At 42.5% G+C, this 22,133-nt stretch overlaps 2 protein-coding genes across 2 annotated transcripts in view; one reads left to right on the top strand and one right to left on the bottom strand.

Annotated features, from left to right (window-relative positions):
- Nucleotides 1-299: 299 nt before the first annotated feature.
- On the bottom strand, nt 300-3,750 carry SERP1 (stress associated endoplasmic reticulum protein 1). The gene is made up of 3 exons (XM_032806234.2): nt 3,464-3,750; nt 3,166-3,241; nt 300-1,865 (listed from the first exon to the last, which is right to left on the bottom strand). The coding sequence occupies exons 1-3, from the start codon at nt 3,545-3,547 to the stop codon at nt 1,825-1,827; spliced, it is 201 nt and encodes a 66-aa protein (XP_032662125.1). The 5' UTR covers nt 3,548-3,750; the 3' UTR covers nt 300-1,824.
- A 201-nt stretch (nt 3,751-3,951) lies between these two features.
- Nucleotides 3,952-22,133, top strand: part of EIF2A (eukaryotic translation initiation factor 2A) — a 30,775-nt gene continuing 12,593 nt past the window's right edge. The window contains exons 1-8 of the mRNA XM_032806215.2: nt 3,952-4,056; nt 14,237-14,306; nt 14,713-14,787; nt 16,272-16,390; nt 18,729-18,828; nt 19,225-19,307; nt 21,554-21,627; nt 21,760-21,904. Of these exons, the coding sequence (XP_032662106.1) occupies nt 4,029-4,056; nt 14,237-14,306; nt 14,713-14,787; nt 16,272-16,390; nt 18,729-18,828; nt 19,225-19,307; nt 21,554-21,627; nt 21,760-21,904 (694 nt within the window). The 5' untranslated portion in view covers nt 3,952-4,028. The remainder of the gene's footprint in view (nt 4,057-14,236; nt 14,307-14,712; nt 14,788-16,271; nt 16,391-18,728; nt 18,829-19,224; nt 19,308-21,553; nt 21,628-21,759; nt 21,905-22,133) is intronic.

Raw genomic sequence — 22,133 nt, 5'->3', positions numbered from 1 at the left:
ACACTAGACTGAAATAAACTTAACATCTCATTTAATCAAGCTTGCATAAATCGCTGTTCAACATAAAATGCAGCAAAATTGATATTTAAATTCATTCCGAGTGATACTATAGAAAGGTATTGCCTATCTTGCTTTTACTAGTGCTGTGTTAGTCATCTGTACACCCATTTAAAAGTTCACTTAGTCAAAGGTCTTAGTAGAGACAACTATAACTGAAAAAAATTAGGAGCTTATTTTCCCATTAAACCAGAAGATTTAGTTTGGAATGGTCAGCACCTACAAGTTTAAAAGGGAGACAATTCACATTTTAAAAGTAATTTATTTAAAATAGTATTGCAATTGTACACAAACTTTTTCATTTACAAATTATACCAATTTCCAAGGACAGAGAAATTAACTTGTCTGGCTAAACTACGGGGCAGATCCTCAGCTGTATAAACTGTCACATGCCCACTAATTTCACGTGGCCGTATGCAGGTGAGGATCTGCCAGTAGGTGGTTAGCAACACATCCCTATAAAAGAAGCATAGCTTATTTTTCTAGTTAATTCTTAATGCAATCAAATTAGAGTAATACCCCCTTCCTCTACCCAAAAAACATGCTGGAAAAGCAGACCTTTATTTTACCAAAGGAAGTGCACAATGGAAGACTGACTCCACCTTTAAGTTAGACTTAGCTATTACAACAGGTAGTTTGACAGCCTACACTTTTGAGAGACTTCTGCAATAAACTAGGTGTGATACATTACAGCACCAAGATAATTTCAGTCTTATACACAAGGAAGTCAAATCAGATTTGTGGGGTTATTTGAATGCAGCTGGGATGTTTGATGGGGAAAAATTTAAGTGCTAGAGACAAAGGCAGGTTTGGACCCAGTAGTTTGGTTCACATGAAAACATGTTACTTCTCTTTGGAGGTATTGTGTGTGCATTTAAATGGCATGTGTATGATGGTTGAGTACATGCATAAAAAATATAACCATATAGCATCATTAATTGAAAGTGGTTCAAGAAGTATTTACAGCCAAGTTATACACTGCTGCCAACAAAAGTTTAACACTGAGACTCTTAATAGCAGCATTTATCATAGCTGCGATGCCTTAACTTGTTAGTACTAAAGCATTTCCGAAGCAGTTGTCGTCTTGTCATGTTTGGTCAGCCTGATCAAGTAAAACCTACTGATTTTACATTAACAAATACTTTTTTAATGAGGATAGTCTTGCAAGGGGCATGGAATAAAGTGTTCCACCATTGTAAGTATTGAGCATCAAGGCATTGCCACATGCTATAGTAAAACTAGGCTACAGCTACACATGATGTTCCATTTAAATAAGCAATGTAATGCAATGACGCCCACTCCGCTTCACTGAGTGTGCTTTGAATTCATAGTACAGCCACTAAAAGAATCTCTGCTTCTCAATTTTAAATAAAACCACTTCCATTTATACATAGGGTTAACAGATCTCAAGACTGATGTTTACACAGATGAAGCAGTTCCTACGTATCTACACTGCATACAGCTTAACATATCTACACAAAAAAACAAATTTATTCTTCACTAAATAAGTAGGTCCACGATTGTAGATCAACAATAGAATTTTATTGCTTTATACATGGGGTGCTTTTCAAGGCACTGTGGTACTGACTAGAAAACTTGGAATGACTTGTGAAGGAACCTGGAATGACATATGGCCAACATGGAAAGTCATTCTGGAGCAGGACAGTATCATGAATTAAGTTTTGAGACCAGGGTATCAAACATTAGGAATGACAGTTCATTGTAATTCACAGGAAGATGAAAACAACTTGTTTAAGGTCAGCTCCTTCACATGCCCATCCTGATACTCTGAATAATTTGGAAGATAGCTGCAAAATAAAAGATGAATACAAGTGATGCTTACTAGACAGGTCAAACAAATCATAGCTAATACTTGGAAGAATCACATATATCAATCGCACACATTCATGAAGGCACACAAGTTTTTTTCTTAAAATGACCAATTCTGAAAAAATGGCTAGAGATCCCTTTAAAGGGTATATCCTTAGTATTCTTAATGGCTTAAAAATTAAGGCCTCCCCATTGATATTTATATGGATCTTTTCAGCAAACGAGACTGATCAAAGAAGAAACAAAATGTTGTCTAATGCACGATGTGAAAAGAGAAGTTAAAAAGTTAATCATCATAGATATATTACTAGGAACCAACAGCAGGAACTAAAGATTGGTTACTCTGCTTTACCCTGTAAGTCAGGGGTTCTCAATCTGGGGGGCGGGATCCCTCCAGGGGTTGTGAGGTTATTACCTGGGGGGGTCACGAGCTGTCAGCCTCCACCCCAACCCCCTCTTTGCCTCCAGCATTTATAATAGTGTTAAATATACTAAAAGAGTGTTTTAATTGATAAGGGGGGGGTCACACTCAAAGGCTTGCTATGTGAAAGGAGTCACAAGTACAAAAGTTTGAGAACCACTGCTGTTTAAGTATAGTGCTAAAGCAATAAAGAATACAAGTGTAAAAACCCTATTTTAAGTGATTTGTAACTTGATAGTGGGGTCCTTTAGAGTCTGTTATATAATACAAATTGCATGGCTGAATGCCATACCTTAAGCAAGGTTAAGGTTGATAAGCTCAAAACAGGTGGACTACCAACAAGATATTTCCAATCACAGTGTACAGGTACTCACTGAAGTTAATATGATTAGCAAATACACATCAAACTTGCTGATGCTAGGTTGTTTTAAATATTTTTATAGCTTTCTCATTTATATTGTCAAGTCATTTCTGGATGACCACTGTGTTGGTTAAGATCACTAAATACACAGAAAGCCTGTAAGTCTATGTGTGGCTTTCTGCATCTTTCAAGAGTAGTTATTTAAATTAGTTTCCTCTTTAACTCCTGCCAGTGGGTGGCTGAGGAGTGACACCACCTGGGACACACACCTCACCTGCACACTAATCAGTATCTCCTTCCAATCCTGCCCCAAGAAAGCCCAACAGGTGCCTGACCTTTCTCCAGCTACCAGAGGAGGAGCAGGCACAACCACAGGACTGGGAGAGCTTGTTCCAAGAGGATTCTGGCCCCGCTGCTCACAGGCAGGGAAAGGCCTGGCCTCCCTCTGGAGTATGGAGGGGGGCACTACATGAGGTGACCCCTGTGCAACGCTTACCTGAGCCACAAACCACAAAGATGAACAGCGCCAACAACCAGGGCCCCACGGATGCCTTCTCCTCAGGGGCGTTTCTCTGCAGGGAGAACAGTAGCATCAGGGCCAACTCCCCTGGCTCTGAGAGCTCGCATTGACCCACATGCTCCGTCCCCACAGCTCCCCACGCCCCGCCAGGTCCCCACCAGATCCCAGATGGAATAAAGCGGATCGCCTACAGGGTCCTGCTACCCGCTCCCCCGCTCCGGGGGCGCTCTCAGCCCCCGTGTGCCCGGGCACGGCCAGGATCCCCCGCCCGTACCGAGGTCTTGGCGACGTTGCCCCGCTGGGTGATGTTCTTGCTGTGCTTCTCGTTCGCCATCCGGATCCGCTGCTTCGCCACCATCTTCCCCCCGCGCCGCCGCGGCCCCGGCCCGCTCCTTCCCGCTGCTCTGTGGACTTCAGCGAAACGACGGTCCCGGCCTCGCCGCTCAACCGCCGAGTCTGTGCCGGGCTGGGGGGTCTCAGGCACTCAGCGCCGCCCGCTTCTCCCAGACCGCTGCCAGCGTAAGCACTGAGCTTACGCCCCGCCCAGCGGAAACACACACCGCGCGGAGGAGGGGGACAGAAGCCACCCGGAAGGGAAAACGTCTCCGCTCTCACATCTCCTCCAACCCGCTCGCTCTACCCCACTACTTCCGGGTCAACGGTAAGGAGGGGGGGGCCATCTGAGGCAGGAAGTCGCGCTTCCTCGAAGCGCATGACCACAGAAGCCCACGTAGCCAAGGAGGCGGTTCTCGCAATCGGAGACCTGGGCGACGTGTGTTTTCTAGAGTCTTTGCTGGTGACCTTTGATCCGGAAAGAGAAGCTCTGCGTCGGACCCAATATGGCGCCTTCCACGCCGCTTTTGGCAGGTGGGTTCTGTGCCAATTGCTAAGGGCAGCGCCATAGGAGCAGGTGTCGCTCGGAGGAGCAGCGTCTGCTCCAAGCCCCTTGCAGGGAACTTCCCGGTCATGCTGCGCTGCCAAACCCTGCCCCGCCGCTTTGTTCCCACTCTGTAGTGCCACCCTCCCCCTCCCCAACCGGGGCATCGTCTCCCTGCCGCTCTGGCTCCTGTCTCCCGGTTACTTCCCTCCCCCGGGCCTCACTTCGCTGGTTGCCATTGCCTCCCCCAACCTCGTGTCCCCTGAGCCCCCGCCCGCTTCCCGAGCGCTGGCTGCGATGGCCAGTTTGTGTTTGGTGCCGCTGAGTCTCTACCTTGTGCCCTGTGGAGCGTCACGCTCCATTTCAGCCTGGCACAGGGAGGGGGCCGTGTCAGTGCAAGTGAGAGCCCACCGCTGGCAAGGCAGCGTCTTGGGTTCAGCGTGACACGTGCCGTTCGCATGTGGTGCTGCGTCTGAGCAGTTTTGCTGTTTGGGGGGCCTGTGATACTGTTAACTTGGTGCTGCTGCATCAGTATTCAGCATTATATAGACCTGGAGTTTGCCCATGTTACTCTGTTACATCTGGGATTGCTTTTGATACTATTTACCTTGAGTGTATTGCGAATGTGGCTGTAATTATTAGTAGGAGTGTAGGGAGTTCTGAAATCACAGAATCATAGACTTTAAGGTCAGAAGCGACCATTATGATCATCTAGTCACACCTCCTGCACAACACAGGCCACAGAATCTCACCCAACCACTACTGCATCAAACCTGTGTCTGAGCCATTGAAGTTCTCAAATCATGGTTTAAAGACTTCAAGGTGCAGAGGCTCTTCTAGCAAGTGACCCATGCCCCACGCTGAAGAGGAAGGCGAAAACCCCCCAGGGTTTCTGCCAATCTACCCTGGAGGAAAATTCCTTCTCAGCCTCAAATATGGCTATCAGCTAAACCCTGAGCATGTGGGAAAGACTCACCAGAAATAGCTAAATTCCTTGCAATTCTTTTTGATAGGATACAGAGTGTAATACTGGGTGATTCATTATCTGTCCCCAGGTCTTCATGTATGGTGTGCCAGAGCATTCCAGTGTGTTGCCCTCATTTTCATTATATATGTGAGGCTGCTCGGGGAAATAGTGAGGAGATATGTGTTGTGGTGTCTCCAGTATTTGGATGACAGCCAGCTCTGTATGTGCATTTCATTCTCTGCTAAAATTGAGATTATGCTGGTGGAGTGGAGTATTCCGCTGGGGAAATTGATGATCATGATAGTTGTTCCTTCAGCTGGAGGAGCTTGATAAGTGCTTGTTAATCAGGTTTGTAACCTTGGGGTTCTGTGGGACTCACTGCTGCTGCTTATTGACCAGCAAGCTGCAATGTCTAGGACAGCATTTCATAATGAATTTTTAGCGAGAACATTTTGACCTTTACTTTTGAATGTAGACCTGCCCAGTGATCCATTTATTGTTTCCTCAGAAGTGGACGGCTGTACTATTTTCTACATCAGGTGATGCCTTAAAATTATTTGTGAACACTGGCAGGTGTAGAATATGGTACTCTGCTGGTTCTAGAATGTTTTTCAGCAGATCCCCAGGTTAAATATTAGTGTTATAAAAAGCATGTTTAAGAGGAAAGCAGTATGGTCTAGTGCTGCGGTGGCCAACTTGAGCCTGAGAAGGAGCCAGAATTTACCAGTGAGCCATAGTAATACGTTAGCAGCCTCCCCATCAGCTCCCCCACCCCACCTGCCAGCAGCCCTAGTGATCAGCGCCCCCCTCTCCTGCCCCATGTCTCCCACCTGCCACAATCAGCTGTTTCACAGTGTGCAGGAGGCTCTGGGGGGGAAGGGGGAGAAGCAAGGGCATTGCAGGCTCTGAGGAAGGGGCAGGAGCCTTGGAGGAAGGGGTGGAATGGGGTCAGGACCTGGGGCAGAGCCAGGGGTTGAGCAGTGAGCAACCCCCGGCAGATTGGAAAGTTGGTGCCTTTAGCTCCAGCCCTGGAGTCAGCACCTATGCAGGGAGCCACATATTAACTTCTGAAGAGCCGCATGTGGCTCTGGAGCCACGGGTTGGCCACCCCCGATCTAGTGATTAGAATACTGTGTAGGGGAGTCAGGAGACCTAGTTTCTATTCCCATTTCTGATACTGACTCTTTGTGACCATAGCCAAGCCACATAACTTCCCTATGCCTCAATTTTTCTATCTGTAAATGGAAATATTTCCCTAACTCGTTGAGATGCAGTGAGTCTACATTTATTGTCTGAAAAGTGTTTTGAAATTGTTAAATAAAAGGTGCCTCATGTAAATACTGTCTTCACTGAATTTTGTGGTATGCTCAGACTCCATTCAATACCGTATCTTCTGTCTTTCTCTTTCCCACCTCTCCAGGCTACCTGGAAAGGAGGGAATGCGTTTTTCCTTCTGTTCCTCACCTCTGGAAGTGAGGAGTCTCTTCTTGCTCCTGGCTGCTTGGATATCATGGGGATTTCAACTGTTCAAATTTTTCTTCCTCCTTGTCAGCTTTGTCTCTTGCACTGTTCACGACTGCCTGGTCTCTATACTGTCATGTTGCACAGGGAGCACTCCTATCACAGGTGCTTCACTCTTTGGGTATGTCTACACTACGGGATAATTTCGAATGAACTTAAACTGGTTTTATAAAACAGATATTATAATGTCGATAGCACGCGTCCACACTAGGCACAGTAATTCGGCGGTGTGCGTCCATGGTCTGAGGCTAGCGTCGATTTCCGGAGCGTTGCACTGTGGGTAGCTATTCCGTAGTATCCCATAGTTCCCGCAGTCTCCCTCCCCCTTGGAATTCTGGGTTGAGAGCCCAGTGCCTGATGGGACAAAAGTCATTGTCGCGGGTGGTTCTGGGTACAGCGTCACCCCTCCCTCCGTGAAAGCAGCAGACAATCATTTCGCGCCTTTTTTCCTGGGTGAACTGTGCAAACGCCGTAGCACAGCAAGCATGGACCCTGCTCAGATCAATACCGCAATCATGGACGTTGTAAACACCTCGCGCATTCTCATGCAATCTATGCTGAACCATGAACTGCAAAGGCAGGCGAGGAGGAGGTGGCTACGGCAGCGCGGTGATGAGAGTGATGAGGACATGGACAACTATTCTCCCAAACAGCGGGCCACTGCGTTTGAGCTGCTGGGTAATGGGGAGGTTCACCATTGAACCCGATTTTGGGCGGAAACAAGCACAGACTGGTGGGACTGCATAGTTTGCAGGTGTGGGACGATTCGCAGTGCTGCGAAACTTTCGCATGCATAGAGCACTTTCATGGAACTTTGTGACTTGCTTTCCCCTGCCCTGAAACGCCATAATGCCAAGATGAGAGCAGCCCTCACAGTGGAGAAGCGAGTGGCAATTGCCCTCTGGAAGCTTGCAACGCCAGACAGCTATGGTCAGTCAGGAATCAATTTGGATTGGGAAAATCTACTGTGGGGTGCTGTGATTGCAAGTAGCCAAAGCAATCATTAAGCTGCTGCACGAAAGGTTTGTGACTCTGGAAATGTGCAGTCCTAGTGGATGCTTTGCTGCAATGGGATTCCTAACTCTGCCGGCGATAGATGGAACCATATCCTATCTTGGCCCCGGACGCCAGGGCACCCAGTACGTAAACCGCAAGGGTACTTTTCAATGGTGCTGCAAAGCACTGTGTGATCACAAGGGACGTTCACCACATCCACTGGGATGGCCAGAAGAGTTATGATGCTTGTGTCTTCAAAAGCACAAACTCGTTTAACTGCGCCAGCAAGGAATTACTTCCCAGACCAGAAAAAACACTGGGGATGTTGAAATGCCTGTCATTATCTGGGTGACCCAGACTATCCCTTGATGCTCATGAAGCCTACACAGGCAGCCTGGACAGTAGTCAGGAGCTGAACTACAGGCTGAGCAAGTACAGGAGTGGTAGATGTGATTGGCCGTTTAAAGGCTCGCTGGTGCACATTACTTGACTCGTTCAGACCTTAGCAACCAATGTCCCCTTTGTTATTGCTGTGTGCTGTGTGTTCCACAATCTCTGTGAGAGTAAGGGAGACCTTTATGGCGGGTGGAGGCTGAGGCAATCCCCTGCTGCTGAGTACGCGCAGCCAGACACCAGGGCGATTAGAAGAGCACACCCAGGAAAGCGGTGCGCATCAGAGAAGCTTTGAAAATGAGTTTCATCACGGCCAGGGTACGGTGTGACTGTTGTGTTTGTTTCCCCTCATGAAACACCCCCCCCAATTGACTCCTTCCTGTAAGCACCCACCCTCCCCCTTCGATTACAGCTGCTTAAGTAAATAAAGTCACTATCATTTAAATCATGTTTTTTTATTAAAAGTCATTCCCTGTAAGCTGCTTAAGGAAATAAAGTCAGTATCATTTAAAAATCATGTATTCATATTAAAAAGTAATTATAAAAATAGGCAGAGAATTCACAAGGATCCGGTTGCGTTGGGAGGAGGAAGGAAAAGGCCGTTAAGCAACATTTTAATATAATGAAGCCTTTTGGTTGGACTGTCCACGGGGGTGAGAGGTGGGTGCAGAAAGCCTTCCCACACTTCTTTACACTCTGGGTGAGGAGATATGGAACATGGGAGGTTGCAGGGTGGTACACAAGGCTGCAGCGGCACTCTGTGACCCCGCTGCTCTCCCTGAAGAATGACTTAGACGTCGGAGGATAATCAGTTTGATCACGCAGCACTCCAGCGTTGCTCCTGCCACGCTGATCTTCCTGCGCCCCTCTCATCTCGAGCGTCCTCCTGTCCTCACGTTCGTCCCTCTGTCTCACGTTCAGTAGCATCTGTCCTGTATTGCTACTACGTCCTTCCACTCATTCTGATGAGCTCTCTCACTGCGTGTTGCTTCCATGATTTCTGAGGAACATTTCATCTCGCGTCCTCTTCTTCCTCCGCCTTATCTGAGCTAGATTTCAGAGAGTAAGGAGGCTTGAAAAATGTGCAGCTGCAAGGAGGGAAAAAAGGAGATAAGTATTTAAAAAGATACATTTTACGAACATGGTTATACTTTCACAGTGAACAACATATTCACCTTACAAAGCACATGTGATTAACTCAAAGTCGCATTTTCATCTTAATATTGACCGTGCCTGCGGCTCTGCGTTACAATCTCACACACACAGGCCGCTCAGATTCCCTTGCATGCGCTATGGTAAGCTATTTCTTTCAGCTTCTGCAGCCTTCATTTCACAGTGCCCTCGATGCTCTTGCTGTATACATGCAGAACAGACGCCAACCTCCCTCTCCACCTTATCAATCTCGGGTTGCTTACCCTTCTCCCCACCGCATGGCTGGTATCATGGAAGATCACTGCTAATCAAAACCCGTCTTCCCCCTACCCCCCCGCCCACCCGTGGCTGTAGCTGTGAAGATTCCTGTAGGCAAACGCAAAGCCTAATCCTTCCTCCCCTCCCCCCGCCTGGCTACGTGCAAGAAGGATTTCTTTTACAACACACCCGTAGGAAAATGGCGCCTCTGTCCCCTTAATTAAATTCCTGAAATTTGCAACAGGTTACCATGAACGATATCATTCTGCTGAGCTTCAGAGCAAGATAAAGAACGGATGTTTCTTGGATGCCAGCAATCCCCGGGACCATACACAGCTATGCTTTTTCATGCAGTGATACCGATTATTTGCTACGTGCATGGCTGGTCAAGTGTCCTACAAATGGTGGACGGAACAAGGCTGCCCTGCCCAAAACCTTCTGCAAAGGTTTTGGGATACCTCCAGGAGCGATTCATGGAGATGTCCCGGATTATTTTCCGCTCCATCCCAAGACATGTTAACAAACTTCAATAACTTTACTTGCCGCGAATGCATCCCAAGCCCTCATGGAAAACCAAATCATTAAAAAATGCTTGCTTTTAACCATTTTGATATTTACAAAGGTACACTCACCAGAGGGCTTTCCATGCTTCACTGTCTGGGTGTGGCTGGGTGGGCTGGGAGGGCAATTCCGTCTGGGTCAACAAAGCTCCTGCTGTTGGGGCTAAGGAGTGCTGTGTGCTCTCAGCAAGCTCTTCCTCCTCTCCCTCTTCCTCCTCATCGTCCCCCTCCGCAGAATCCTCAGCCATGGTTGATATTACAACCCCGACCTCTGAATCCACGGCCAGGGGTGGTGTGGTTGCGCAGCCCCCTAAAATTGCATGCAGCTCAGCGTAGAAGCGGCATGTTTTCGCCCTGACCCAGACTTCCGTTTCTTCTCTAGTTTTCTGGTATGCCTGCGAGTCTTAACTTTCACTCTCCTGTTCACTGCACTGAGTCCCTGGTGTGTCCTTTTCCAGCATAGCCTTGGAAATTTTTTCGAATATTTTTCATTTCGTCTTTGTAACGCAGTTCTGTTAGCGCTGAATCCTCTCCCCATGTAGCGATAAAATCCAGTCGCTCCTGTGTGTCCATGTGGAGCTCTTTTTCGATTCTCAGGAGACTGCATGGCTACCTGTGCTGATGAGCTCTGCTGGTCACCTGTGCTGATGAGAGCTCCACGCTGGCCAAACAGAATGATTCAAAGTTCGCGGGCTTTTCCTGTCTACCTGGCCATGCCTCCGAGTTCAGATTGCTGTCCAGAGCGGTCACAGTGGTGCACTGTGGGATACCGCCCGGAGGCCAATACTGTCGATTTCCGTCCACACTAACCCTAATCCGATATATTAATATCGATTTTAGTGCTACTCCTCTTGTTGGGGAGGAGTACAGAAATCGATATAAAGAGCTCTTTATACCGATATAAAGAGCGTTATAGTGTGGACGGGTACCGCTTTAAATCGATTTAACGCTGTTAAAATCGATTTAAATGCATAGTGTAGATCAGGCCTTTCTGAGAGTAAAGGGCAGGGAAGTGGATTGTGCAAGTTGGTGCATAGTAGTGCATGTGGGGCTCGTGAATCACTTTTTGAATATCTAGTCCTGAGGGTATTCTGCACCAAAAAATTAAAAATTCTGTGCACAATATTTTAAAATTCTGCAAATGTTGTCAAATGAAAGTGGAGGCTTCAGGATGGCATTGGGGAGCACAGACCACTGGCTGCACAGAGGTAGGAGATCATTATGTGGCTATCTTTCTGACTTCATTATTATTGACAATTCTACAAAATCCATCTAGTAAAGGACTAATAACATTATGTATCAGGGTTCCTTTAGTTCCTATCAACTTCACCTTTAGAACAGGGTCAGGTTTGACTTTTTATGTTCAAATTTGATGAGAAAACCTGACATAGACAAATTATTTTTTATTCTCAACTTTTGAGAGATATTACCGTGTATACTTTTTTCAGATCCATCTGCATGTGGACCTCCCATTGAAATCAGTGAGGTTTGATGGATGGAGAACTAATTGGACCTCTTATCAGATAACCTATAGTCAATTTTGTTTTGATACCTACTAAAAAGCAACACAAAACTTGTCATTTTTGTTCATTCTGTTGTAGCCAACTCATGTGAATATACTAAGGCAATATCTTTGCTTTTTGATTGATTAATCTTTAACCTTTAGAATTAAAAAAAAAAAAAGTAACATTCTTATTTTGTCCTCAGAATAAATTCAATTATTATCATCAAAATAATATATAATAATTTTTTAAAAAAGGAGTTCGGGTAATCTTTGTCCTAGCTCTCTCAGTCTCCACAAGAGGAAAATTGCTATTCTTTTTATTATTTGCAACTTGGAAGTTCACAAAGATACGGGGCTTGCAGTGCAGTGTAGTTCTAGGTATTTTTATGAAGGCCATGATAAGCATTTTATATATTATAGCTCAGCCAGTGATTTGATCTTGTAGTAATTTGCAAACTGTGCTAGACTATAAAGTCTATTATCTGAAATAATCTATACTTGAAAAGAGACAAACCATTTGCAAAAAATAAATAATGTTTAAACAGATGAAAAGAACTTTTCAAGGGAATGTATTTAGAAGAGGTCTGGATATGCGGTATAAGTTTTAATTATTCTTTTTATATTTTTTAAGCTTATATAGTACTTGTTCATTGTAGACCAGTCCAGGTGTAATTTGCAAAGTCTAGACTAAAAGTTTTAAATTTATAGATCTAAATTCTTTTCTAAATTATATCCCTTGCAATTCTATTTCAGGTAAATGATACTGCAAATAGTGTAAATAGGGCAGAATTTGGTTTGTGTCTTGCCTGTTTTATGAGAGGAAGATCCTAATAAAATACATTATTTAATTAACATATAGGTTTGCATGATTCCTTTCATGTAAGATATGCATGGCTATGTATAGTATGATAGCTTTCCAATATATATTTAATTGCAGGGAAAGTAGCTGTGGTGTAGGGGAAGATCAGAGCCAGTGTTCTGATGATGAATTCACCCAGCAAATGGACTGTCAGGTTACATTTTGTTTTTAGTTTTAATTTATTTATTTATTTTTTTTACTAGTGTTAGGCACTTCTAAAGGAAGCATCCATTTACATTAGCAATAGAGGGGCATAGATTCAGTGAAAGAATTATGTGATTCAGCAAATCATGGTGTTAAATATTTGAGGAAATCTGTGGTAATCCAGTGTGCTACCTTCATTAATCTGATTTCTAGTTACATGGCAGAAGTGGATCTTTTGTGTGGACTGGTCCAGGCTGAGGTTGATGGTGGGGTGGAAATTGCTGAAATCCAGGTGGAATTCTTCAAGGGCCTCCTTCCTGTGGGTCCATATGATGAAGATGCCATCCATGTAGCACAAGTAGAGGAGGAATAGTAGGGGACGAGATCTGAGGAAGCATTGTTCTAAACCAGCCATAAAATGTTGTCATACTGTGGGGCCATGTGGGTATCCGCTGACTTGAAGGTATAAGTTGTCCCCAAATCTGAAATTGTTGTGGGTGAGGACAAAGTCACAAAGCTCAGCCACCAGGTCTGCCGTGGCCTTATCAGGGATACTGTTCCTGACAGCTTGTAGTCCATCCTGGTGTGGAATATTGGTGTAAAGAGCCAGGATGCTGTTTTCGGGAAGATGAGCAATGCATTGTTATTTCCTTGAGAAGTTGGTGGTGTCTCGAAGATATTAGGAGTGCTGGTAGCGTAGGTTCTGAGGAGAGACCCCAAATAATCCTGCTGTAAGAGTGCCAATTCCTGAGATGATGGGGCATACAAGGTTTCCAGGTTTATGGATCTTGGTAGCAGATAGAATGCCCCTGGTCGGGGTTCTAGGGGTGTGTCTATGTAGATTTGTTCCCATGCTATGTATGTGCTGCTGTGAGGATATCAGAATTCCAGGTTTGTTGCCGAAATCACAAAACAAATGTAAAGTTGCCACACTTACCAAAAACCCGTACTATCTTCTTTAATATCCTACGAAAACACATAATATTTAACTAATGCTTTGTTTTGTGACTTCAGTAACAAATTTGGAATGATTTTGGAAAGTCAGCTAATCTGAATTTTTTTTTCATTCACTACCAAGTCCTTCCTAATAGGTAGTTTGGGATGTCTGTCCTACTTTACTAACAGGCTATAATAGCTGAAACAAGGCAGCACATTGCAGAATTCATATTCCAGTTTCTACCAATGTTTATTTTGTATTTGCTTTGTTTAGAGTTTAGTTTTCAAACTCAGATTTCACAGTGGACCAAATCTTGTCTCATGTCAGCCTGACTTTTTTTGCTGACACCATCTTTATTCAGCTAATGCCCTTCATGTATTTTGTCTTTTAATCCTCTCTGTGGAGTATTTGGACAGCATTTTCAATACCATTGTAAAGGTATGTTATTGTGATACTCCTGTGTTAATTGAGAGTCATGAAACCAGTGTTAAGTGCTTCCTAGAAGATTGATGGGAGTTGAGTGCACTCAGCCCCTTGAAGGATCAGGGCTCATGTAGGAACATTTCCCTTCTCTTGTAGAGAAGAATAGTTTCCAGTTCATTTTTGTTCTGTTTCTTGTACAGAAGTAGATTTTTGGCATGCGTGATCTTTTCATTAATAAGCAAAGAGATTTTGTTGTCAAGCTTTGTTATATAATCAAAAGAAAACCATTTGACATAGAATAGTTTTACAGTATTAAGTTTCCAATATAAACCTCATTTTGGCTACTCCTCTAAGATCCATAAACAAAGGAATATCAGCCTCAACACTGATAAGTTAGTTAGCTCCAGACCTTTTTGCAATTTAAAGTGAACAATAGTTTAACTTTTTCTTTTCTAGTGCGAGGATCTGAAGGATTCTACATGGTGACTGGACCACCTAGTTTTACTGAGAATACAACATTGCAAAGGTACTTTTGTTCTGAACGTTCCATCTTTTGCAGAAAATAAAACAGTTTTTCTAAATATTTAATATACATCATTTAGGAAAAAAAATCATAAAGTGAGTGCCAATATCTGATGATGAATTAATTTTAATCTAAGCTAATAACTTAGAAAATTGGTGTATTTGAGGGCTTTACATTTGTATACAGACCAATAGTATTTGTATTTCGTAGTTGACTATAGCCCCACCAGAGCATGTAAGTATAATTACACAGGCAGATTCTGTTATCTCTATTATAACATAAATACTCCCCAGTAATTTCTATGAGCAGCATGGAAACTGGTTGTAACACTGCTTTTCATCTTATTTTATGAGAGACCTCTTTTGTGTGATACATTTGACTGTTCATGTGTATTTGTTATGTTTTTTAGGGACTTCGGGAAAAACTGCAAAGTTTTTGCTTTCAGTAAGGATGGTACTCTCTTTGCATGGTGCAATGGAGAAAAGTCAGTGCTGCTTTTATTATGAATGATTTCCTTTAAGTGATGTTATGAGATCTGGATATAGAGAGAGAGAGTAGAATGTGCATAAATGGTATTAATGAAAACACAATCAAGGCACTTTTCGTACTCCAGTTGCAGTGGTAGGTTTTGTTTTAAATTAGTGTATTATTTATTATTGATTTCATATATGTATGGGGCACCCATCACCATGGAATCCAGATGCCCTTTTATTAAGGAGTGATATTGTTTGTGTTCACATTGCCCAGTTAAAAAAATATCCAATTCCCAGTTCTGGGACTCATCCCAGGACCTTCAGCATAATAGAGTTGCAGCATGATTTCTAGGCTAAATTCTTTAAAAACAAGAGAAGGAAATGATTGTATATGGTCTTATTATTTTGAAAATATTCTGGGTGCTCAGAATGCTTGGAACTACTTGATTGTCCACCAAATGTGGACTTTTCAGTACAATACGAGGTAGTTTAAAAAAGAAGTTGGCACTTTGGGCCAGATGCTGTTAGGTACTGAATTCCCTAAGTTCCCAGTGAAATCAGTGGAAAATGAGGATTCTGAGCTCCTTACAGGATCAAGCCCCCTTATTTATAGACTACACAGATTCAGGCCCTCCTGTGAAGAATCATGCCTCAGAAACATTCCTTTCTGCAATAATGGCCCATTGTTAGTGATTGGAAAGAGGAGATAAGAACCTGTTTTGAGGTTTTAAGATTCTTAATGCTCTGTTTACTCATTATCTGGCTAGTGGAGAATACAAAATGTCTGTTAATGCTAATGAATATTTTGTTCTCGGCTCAATTTTGTACCTCAAAATTTTGAGGTTTTTCACCACTGTGCCAGCTGGAAAGGTCCCGTCACTGGGAGGGGGGCAGTTAAAGTAGCCATTGGGGAGCAAGGTCCTACTCCAGTCACTGGAGTCTAGCAGTGGATTGGATAGCGTGTGATTCTATTTGTATTTTGTTCTTTGGATTCCCCATGGTGCAGGTCACCATCAACCTTTAGTTTCCACAAATGTACAATGTCAAAGCTGTTATCTCACCTTGTAGTTATTTTTTTACTGTGATATACATGTTCTCTGGACAAAAAAATTAAATGCAGTATCTTACAGATTTGACTCTGTTCTTCCTTGCTATTGTCTATCTGTAACTCAACTTTAACGTTACAGAAACATAGGTAAGAGGTTTTTTGTGGCAGTTTCTTTTTAGCTGGAATGTAAATTTTTGCAGACCAAGTATGTAACATGTTTTTGACCTGAGATTTTTATTTACTAATTTACTTTTTGGTATGATTGGATATGTGGTCTTAAAATGTGTTTTTAATCAACATTTAACAAAAGGAAAAAACCCTCCTGCATTTAGTTACATCAGCCAAATGTGGAAGATATCTAGAACAGCCAAACATATGTGAAATGACATTGGCTATTAATTAACCAGGCTAATCAAGCTTTGTTGAAATGACCTCTTTTGGTTCCAGAGTAAATATTGTGAATGTTGCCAGCACTGAATTACTGCACTCTTTTGATCTCCCAAAGGCAGTTTGCCTTGAATTCTCGCCAATGAATAACGTCCTGGCAACGTGGCAGGCCTACACAAGTGAGTATTTTACCATCTGTAAAAATACATGAGAGAATTATACACCAACTCAATTCAACATGAAGACTTGCCATTACTTGATTTGCTTTGATTTATATAACAATTTGCCAAAGACATCATGGGGGGGAAAGATGGTTTCCTCTATGTACAGGTGCATGATCAAGTGCATAATAGAGGAAAGATGCCTTCTGAAGCATCAGGTATGGGCCATTGGACTAGTGGTCTGATCTATTGAGCAAGTGCTGTGTTTTAAAAAAATTACTGCATACTACATGGAGAATATGTTTCATCTTAGCATATTCGCAAAGTGCATCAGGTGGCACGTGACTAGGTTTCATCGCTGAATTTGGTCCGCTGGTTGGGTCATTAGGTTTCCCGGCCAGGTACTGACTGGGAGTAAGACGTGAGCGCTGATCCATGCCTCCCAGAATATGTGTGGACATACTAGAATACAGTTCAAACCAGCTTATAACCATGCAGATAAGATGCTTTATGGAAAGAATTCATCATAAGCGAAAGAGAAATTGAGACTTGAACATGGGAGTTTAAAGAGTGGCTGGGTGAGATTCTAGGTGGCAGAACAAATCAGAGTGGGTCCCAACTGTGGAAAGTCACAGGGAGGGAACAGTAAGGCCAAAGTTAAAAGACTGTTGTGAATATCCAAGTCAGTAGGTGTATTTTAGATAATGAGTGAAATGAGTCCATGGAGAGTTTGCAGTTTGTGGCTATGAAAGCAAAGGTGATGGATGTGGTCATGTGGGAACAAATCTTAGAGCATTTGGAACATTTACTTTCAGTTGTTTGCCCACATGGTAGATTTTCCGAGCTCTTGACTTAATTTGTAAAACCTTTTTTATAAAAAAAACCCCAACCTTTCCTAGGGTTACTGACTCTATTCCTGTGCCCTTGTCTCATAGTGTAGGGAGGAGAAACCAGGAACTTCAGAATTCTAGTCAGTTTGGGCTTTCCTGTTGACTTCCTGTATTGCCTTAGGGAAGTCGCTTAAACCTGACTCTACTCTGAAAATGGACTCTTTAAAATGGCATTGTGAGGGTTCATGTTTGTTGACCCGTAATGATTTCCATATCAGACATGGTGGGGGTGGGGAAACTAACCCCCAAAACTAGTCTGGAAAACTGAACTCTGAGAATCATGCTGGGTGCATGCTTTTTTGTGCATAAAGGTTGTGCAGTCCAAATTAGTCCATTAATTACACTTATTCACCCAAAGAGTCTTCAAATTATGCCCCAAGTGTCACCTATGCACCTATTCTGCCAATGTGGTTAATTGACTGGAACCCAGTTATCAGTTCTGTTGATGCGTGAGCTGCAATGGGCTCCCCTTCATTTTTTCTCAGCTATATTGGCTCTGTAGGGCTAACAGGAGTGAAAAGTTACTTTAGTTACTCAAGTCTGTGGATGGAAGTCTGAATGCACACAGAGAGCTGATCTGATTAGTAAGTAGAGGCTATTTAGTCTGTAGAGTAGTACTGTATTTTAATAGTAGCGTCTCGCTGCCTCCTGGATATGAAAATTAATTTGGTTAGTGTTTGAGTTGCACTGTTAACAGGTAAAGTAGTATTATTAATGGTCAGATCATTTACTACTATGATTTTAGATATAAAAAAAAATCTTCATATTCTTTTACAATTGATGAGCTACCTTCTGTGGGGAAACCTGCTAGAGGGTATGGTCGGGGAGACTGTTAATGTTGCGCATGGCATCCTAGGAAGCTAAAGGAACCACAGAATGAAGCCATGGAAAAATAGTTTAGGGACTGGAAATTAGGAGGAAGAATCAGGAACCGTTGCTGATACCAGAAAGTCATCTCTGCAGTAAATACTTCTTAATGTTGCATATGGCTAATACAATAAAAAATTAATTCATTCAGCAAATCTAACTCCTGGTTTGCTGATAAATGGAATGGAAGTGACGTAGTCACTTGAACATCTTAGCAAATAACAAAACATGAACTTGGATAATTAACTACAAGGCACTGATCCAGAATATCACAGCGTTGAGGAATGCTGGATGCTTCACTAGTGCAAGGTAAATCCAGTAAACTGGAGGAGCATAACTCCCATATTTAAAGGAAAAGTAGATATGTGGTTGCACAAAATAAGCAGCTGGTCCAATGAAGGAGTAGGTGAAAGCCTTATACTGTCAGAATTTGCCAAATTTAGGACTTGATCTTGCAAAGTGCTTGCACATTCATAAGGGTGGTTCAGCCCTTTGCAGGATTATGAAAGGCCATTGTTGGGGTGGAATAGGATGGTGAGTGAAACAGACCTAAACTTATTCCTGGGGCTACCACTGCAAACCTATGTTTTTTCTTACAGCTGCGAAAGATGGCACAGCCGGCATGCCTAACCTACAACTTCATGATGTAAAAACTGGGAAGTGTTTAAAGTCTTTCATCCAGAAAAAAATGCAGAATTGGTAAATAATATTTTCAAGTATTAATTATCTGCAGAGAAATATAGTTTTCAAAACCTAATTTTGAAAGTATGATTTTAATATTGTGTTTGGTTCTCAAAATACTGTCCGTTACAAACTGAAAGGATCTATACTAGTATCTTTGTACAAATGTGTCGTCAATTTGTAACATAGTAAATCCACTACCATTTTGTACAACTGGGGGGAAACAACCAGTTACTAATGGTACTATATGATATTTTTATCACTAATCTCATACAAACTTGTAGTATTGTTGAAACTCTTCGTAAGCATTGGTCTAAACATAAGTTATGAAATGTAGTTTTTAAATATTGAGATAGTAAATGTTGCCTACTTCAGTTTTTATATTGTTTTTTTTTTAAAAAAAAAAAATCTTAGGTGTCCTTGCTGGGCAGACGACGAAAGTATATCTGCTAGGATTGTAAATAATGAAGTGCATTTCTTTGAAAACAACAACTTTGGTATGCAAACATTTCTAAGATTTGGCTTCATTGCATTCTAGATCTCTCTTTTTTGCCTATCTTCACTCTTTCCACATTTTTTTCTGATTTTTTCATGTCATTAGTTTTATCTGAAATCTTGCTTAAATCCTCTTTTATTTTGGTACCCAGAATAAATAAAGTCTTATGAAGTCCTAGCATATTTTCAGCACATTGACATTTTTTGTTTTCTGCTTCTCAACTGCCCCTCTGTAATCTGAGATAGTTCCCCATTTTAGATACAGAGGGCCAATTCTGCATTCCTCTATGCCCAGTGGAGTTCAAAAGATGTGTGTCAGTATAGAATTTCACCCATGATTTCTTTTGTGGGTTGTGCTGAGCTTCTCTCTTTTGGTTTCCAAAAAGCCACAAGAAGATTGACGCTTGTGGCAACACTATTACTATGGAGTCAGGATATTTTCCAGAGTAGTTCAGCATTAACCAAAGGTATTTGAGAAGTAAAGAGAACAAGCTGAGGCAGAGGGAAGGAACCCAGAAGAGTCTGGAGATACAGAATGTTGAAAATGAAAGAGAACAAAAGGAACTCCAGGGAAAGAGACGAAAAGACAATAGCGAAAGTAGAAAGGAGGAATTCAGAGAAAAAGAAAAAACGTAGATGATACAAAAGTTGTTTGGGGGCTAATGGTGTAACGTGCTGCCTTACGAGAGACATGGCTTTAGGATTTGGGGGCAGTTTCTTTTGAAACTAGTGGAACCTGGAAATATAGAGACATGAGATGTGTCTGGCTCCATGCTTGTTGGAGGAGGAAAGTTAGGGTGAAAGTCCCTCCCCTATAATTTGGTGACTGGTTTACAGAGTAACATTAGTGTTGTTCTGGGAGGAGGCTTTTCACCATTCTTCCCATGTGGAAGAAACCTTCCATAATGCTTATCAAAGGGGAGGTGTTCAGGAGTTGTGCTGGGAAAAATCTGTATTCTCATCAGGTGGGGTTTCCTATATTGTGCTCTTGTTCTTTCCCATTTCGGATCTGTTGTAAATGGAGAGATGAGACTGCTATGAGAGCAGACACCCTTTAAGCTTTTTATTTAACATTGATGATTATTAGTTTGAGTAAATCCTGCTGAGTTTACTTAGCAATGGCGGTTCATCAACTGAATCTTGAAGTTTGTTTGAGAGGGCTAGAAAACCTACATTAATTAAGCCCCAGTTGTCAAGAGAGAATTCCATGATAGCATGGCCACTTCTCCAGCTGTGCTGCCTGTTGGCCACCCCCTAAGGAGGGTGCCAGGTGTTCCTTTCTCTCTCTCCCATACTCCTTCCTCCCTTACCCCCCACACAGAGGTTTTATGGTATTGGCAATGCACTCGCCCCACAAATCAGTCAGGGTGGTTCAAAGGGATTTTAGGTGCCACCTCACCTCTCCCAAAGCTATAGTAGCAGGAACAAGGCAGTGGCTTCCAGACTTAGCTTGGGCAGAAACTCTTCATAATCCCTAGTGAGATAGCTAAGGAACTCCCCTATCATTTGGTAGGGAAATATGAGGTGTATCTACTAAGGTGTTGGGGTCATTTGTCACTTCTGCCACTAAGCTCATTCTGACAGCTGCTCAAATGAGACTGTTTTCCCTCTGCCGTATTGCGCGGGAACTGGCACTGAGTGCAGGATTCACTTTCAAAGAAAACTCCTGTATGTAGGGGAGTGATCAGTTCACAGCAGGCCTTTCAGAGAGCCTGCTGTGGGGAGCAATCACCTGTGTCCCATCCACAAAGATCCAAGAAGGGGAGCCTGTACAGAGGGGAGCAGGATGTGTGGGAGTGGCCACACTTCCTCTGAAGACAGCGTAGTTAAGGTGAGGGGCTCTGCCACTTGCTTTGATTGTAGAACATGAAGTATGTTCATGCAGGTTCAAAGACTTTCTTGCTGTGTAAATTTCCCCTCCAAGGTTAGTAGAATGTTTTAAACCCCAGGCTGGTTCAAGTGGGTTCAAAGTTTGATGGAGACATTTCACACCCTATAATTGTCATACTTGTGATCATAAAGAGAAATAAATCTAGCCAAAATTTCAAGTCTGAGAGAATACATAATCAAAGGTGGTTATCATGCTGCTTTTGCCAAGTAAAGAATATTTTTATGGTTAAGTACATTGTTCCTTGTGTATTATCAATGGGGTTCGCTCATAAAATGGTATATATAATATAAAAGTACTTTAAGTAGTGTGAATTAACAGTGTTTTGTCATTAACCTGACTGTAATTGTGGTTTTGCAGATACTATTGCAAATAAACTTCATTTGCAAAAAGTTAATGATTTTGTGTTATCACCAGGACCACAGCCAAGCAAGGTACCTATAATGTTTATTCACAATTCATATATTTTGGTTTTCTTTAATTCCTTTAGAAATCATTGTATTTCTTTGTCTTTTGTGCTACTAAGAACAATGCATCACTAATTTACTATAATTGTGTTGATTTAGGTTTCTGTTTATGTTCCTGGAAGCAAGGGTGCACCCTCGTTTGTAAGGTTGTATCAATACCCTAACTTCGGTGGCCCTCAGTCTGCATTGGCCAATAAAAGTTTCTTTAAAGCTGACAAGGCGACAATGCTCTGGAATAACAAAGGTACAGCAGCTATTTAATTTAATCTCTTATATTTTATTCACTAATCTCAAGGTTTGGTTATTTTGCTTAGTGTTATTTTTGTATTCGTCAAATGCAAAGACAAAGAATTTGTGTTAGTGCAACATTAATGTTATAATTTTAAACAATAAAGTTCTCATAACTTGCCCACATTGCCCTTTGTGATCTCGTCCCCATCTATATCTGCTCTCATTTCCTCCTAATCATCTTG

Source organism: Chelonoidis abingdonii, chromosome 8 (genome assembly GCF_003597395.2).
Source record: "Chelonoidis abingdonii isolate Lonesome George chromosome 8, CheloAbing_2.0, whole genome shotgun sequence".
NCBI lineage: Eukaryota > Metazoa > Chordata > Testudines > Testudinidae > Chelonoidis > Chelonoidis abingdonii.
Note: the sequence above shows the minus strand (reverse complement) of the source record. Positions and strands in the feature narration are given on the sequence as shown.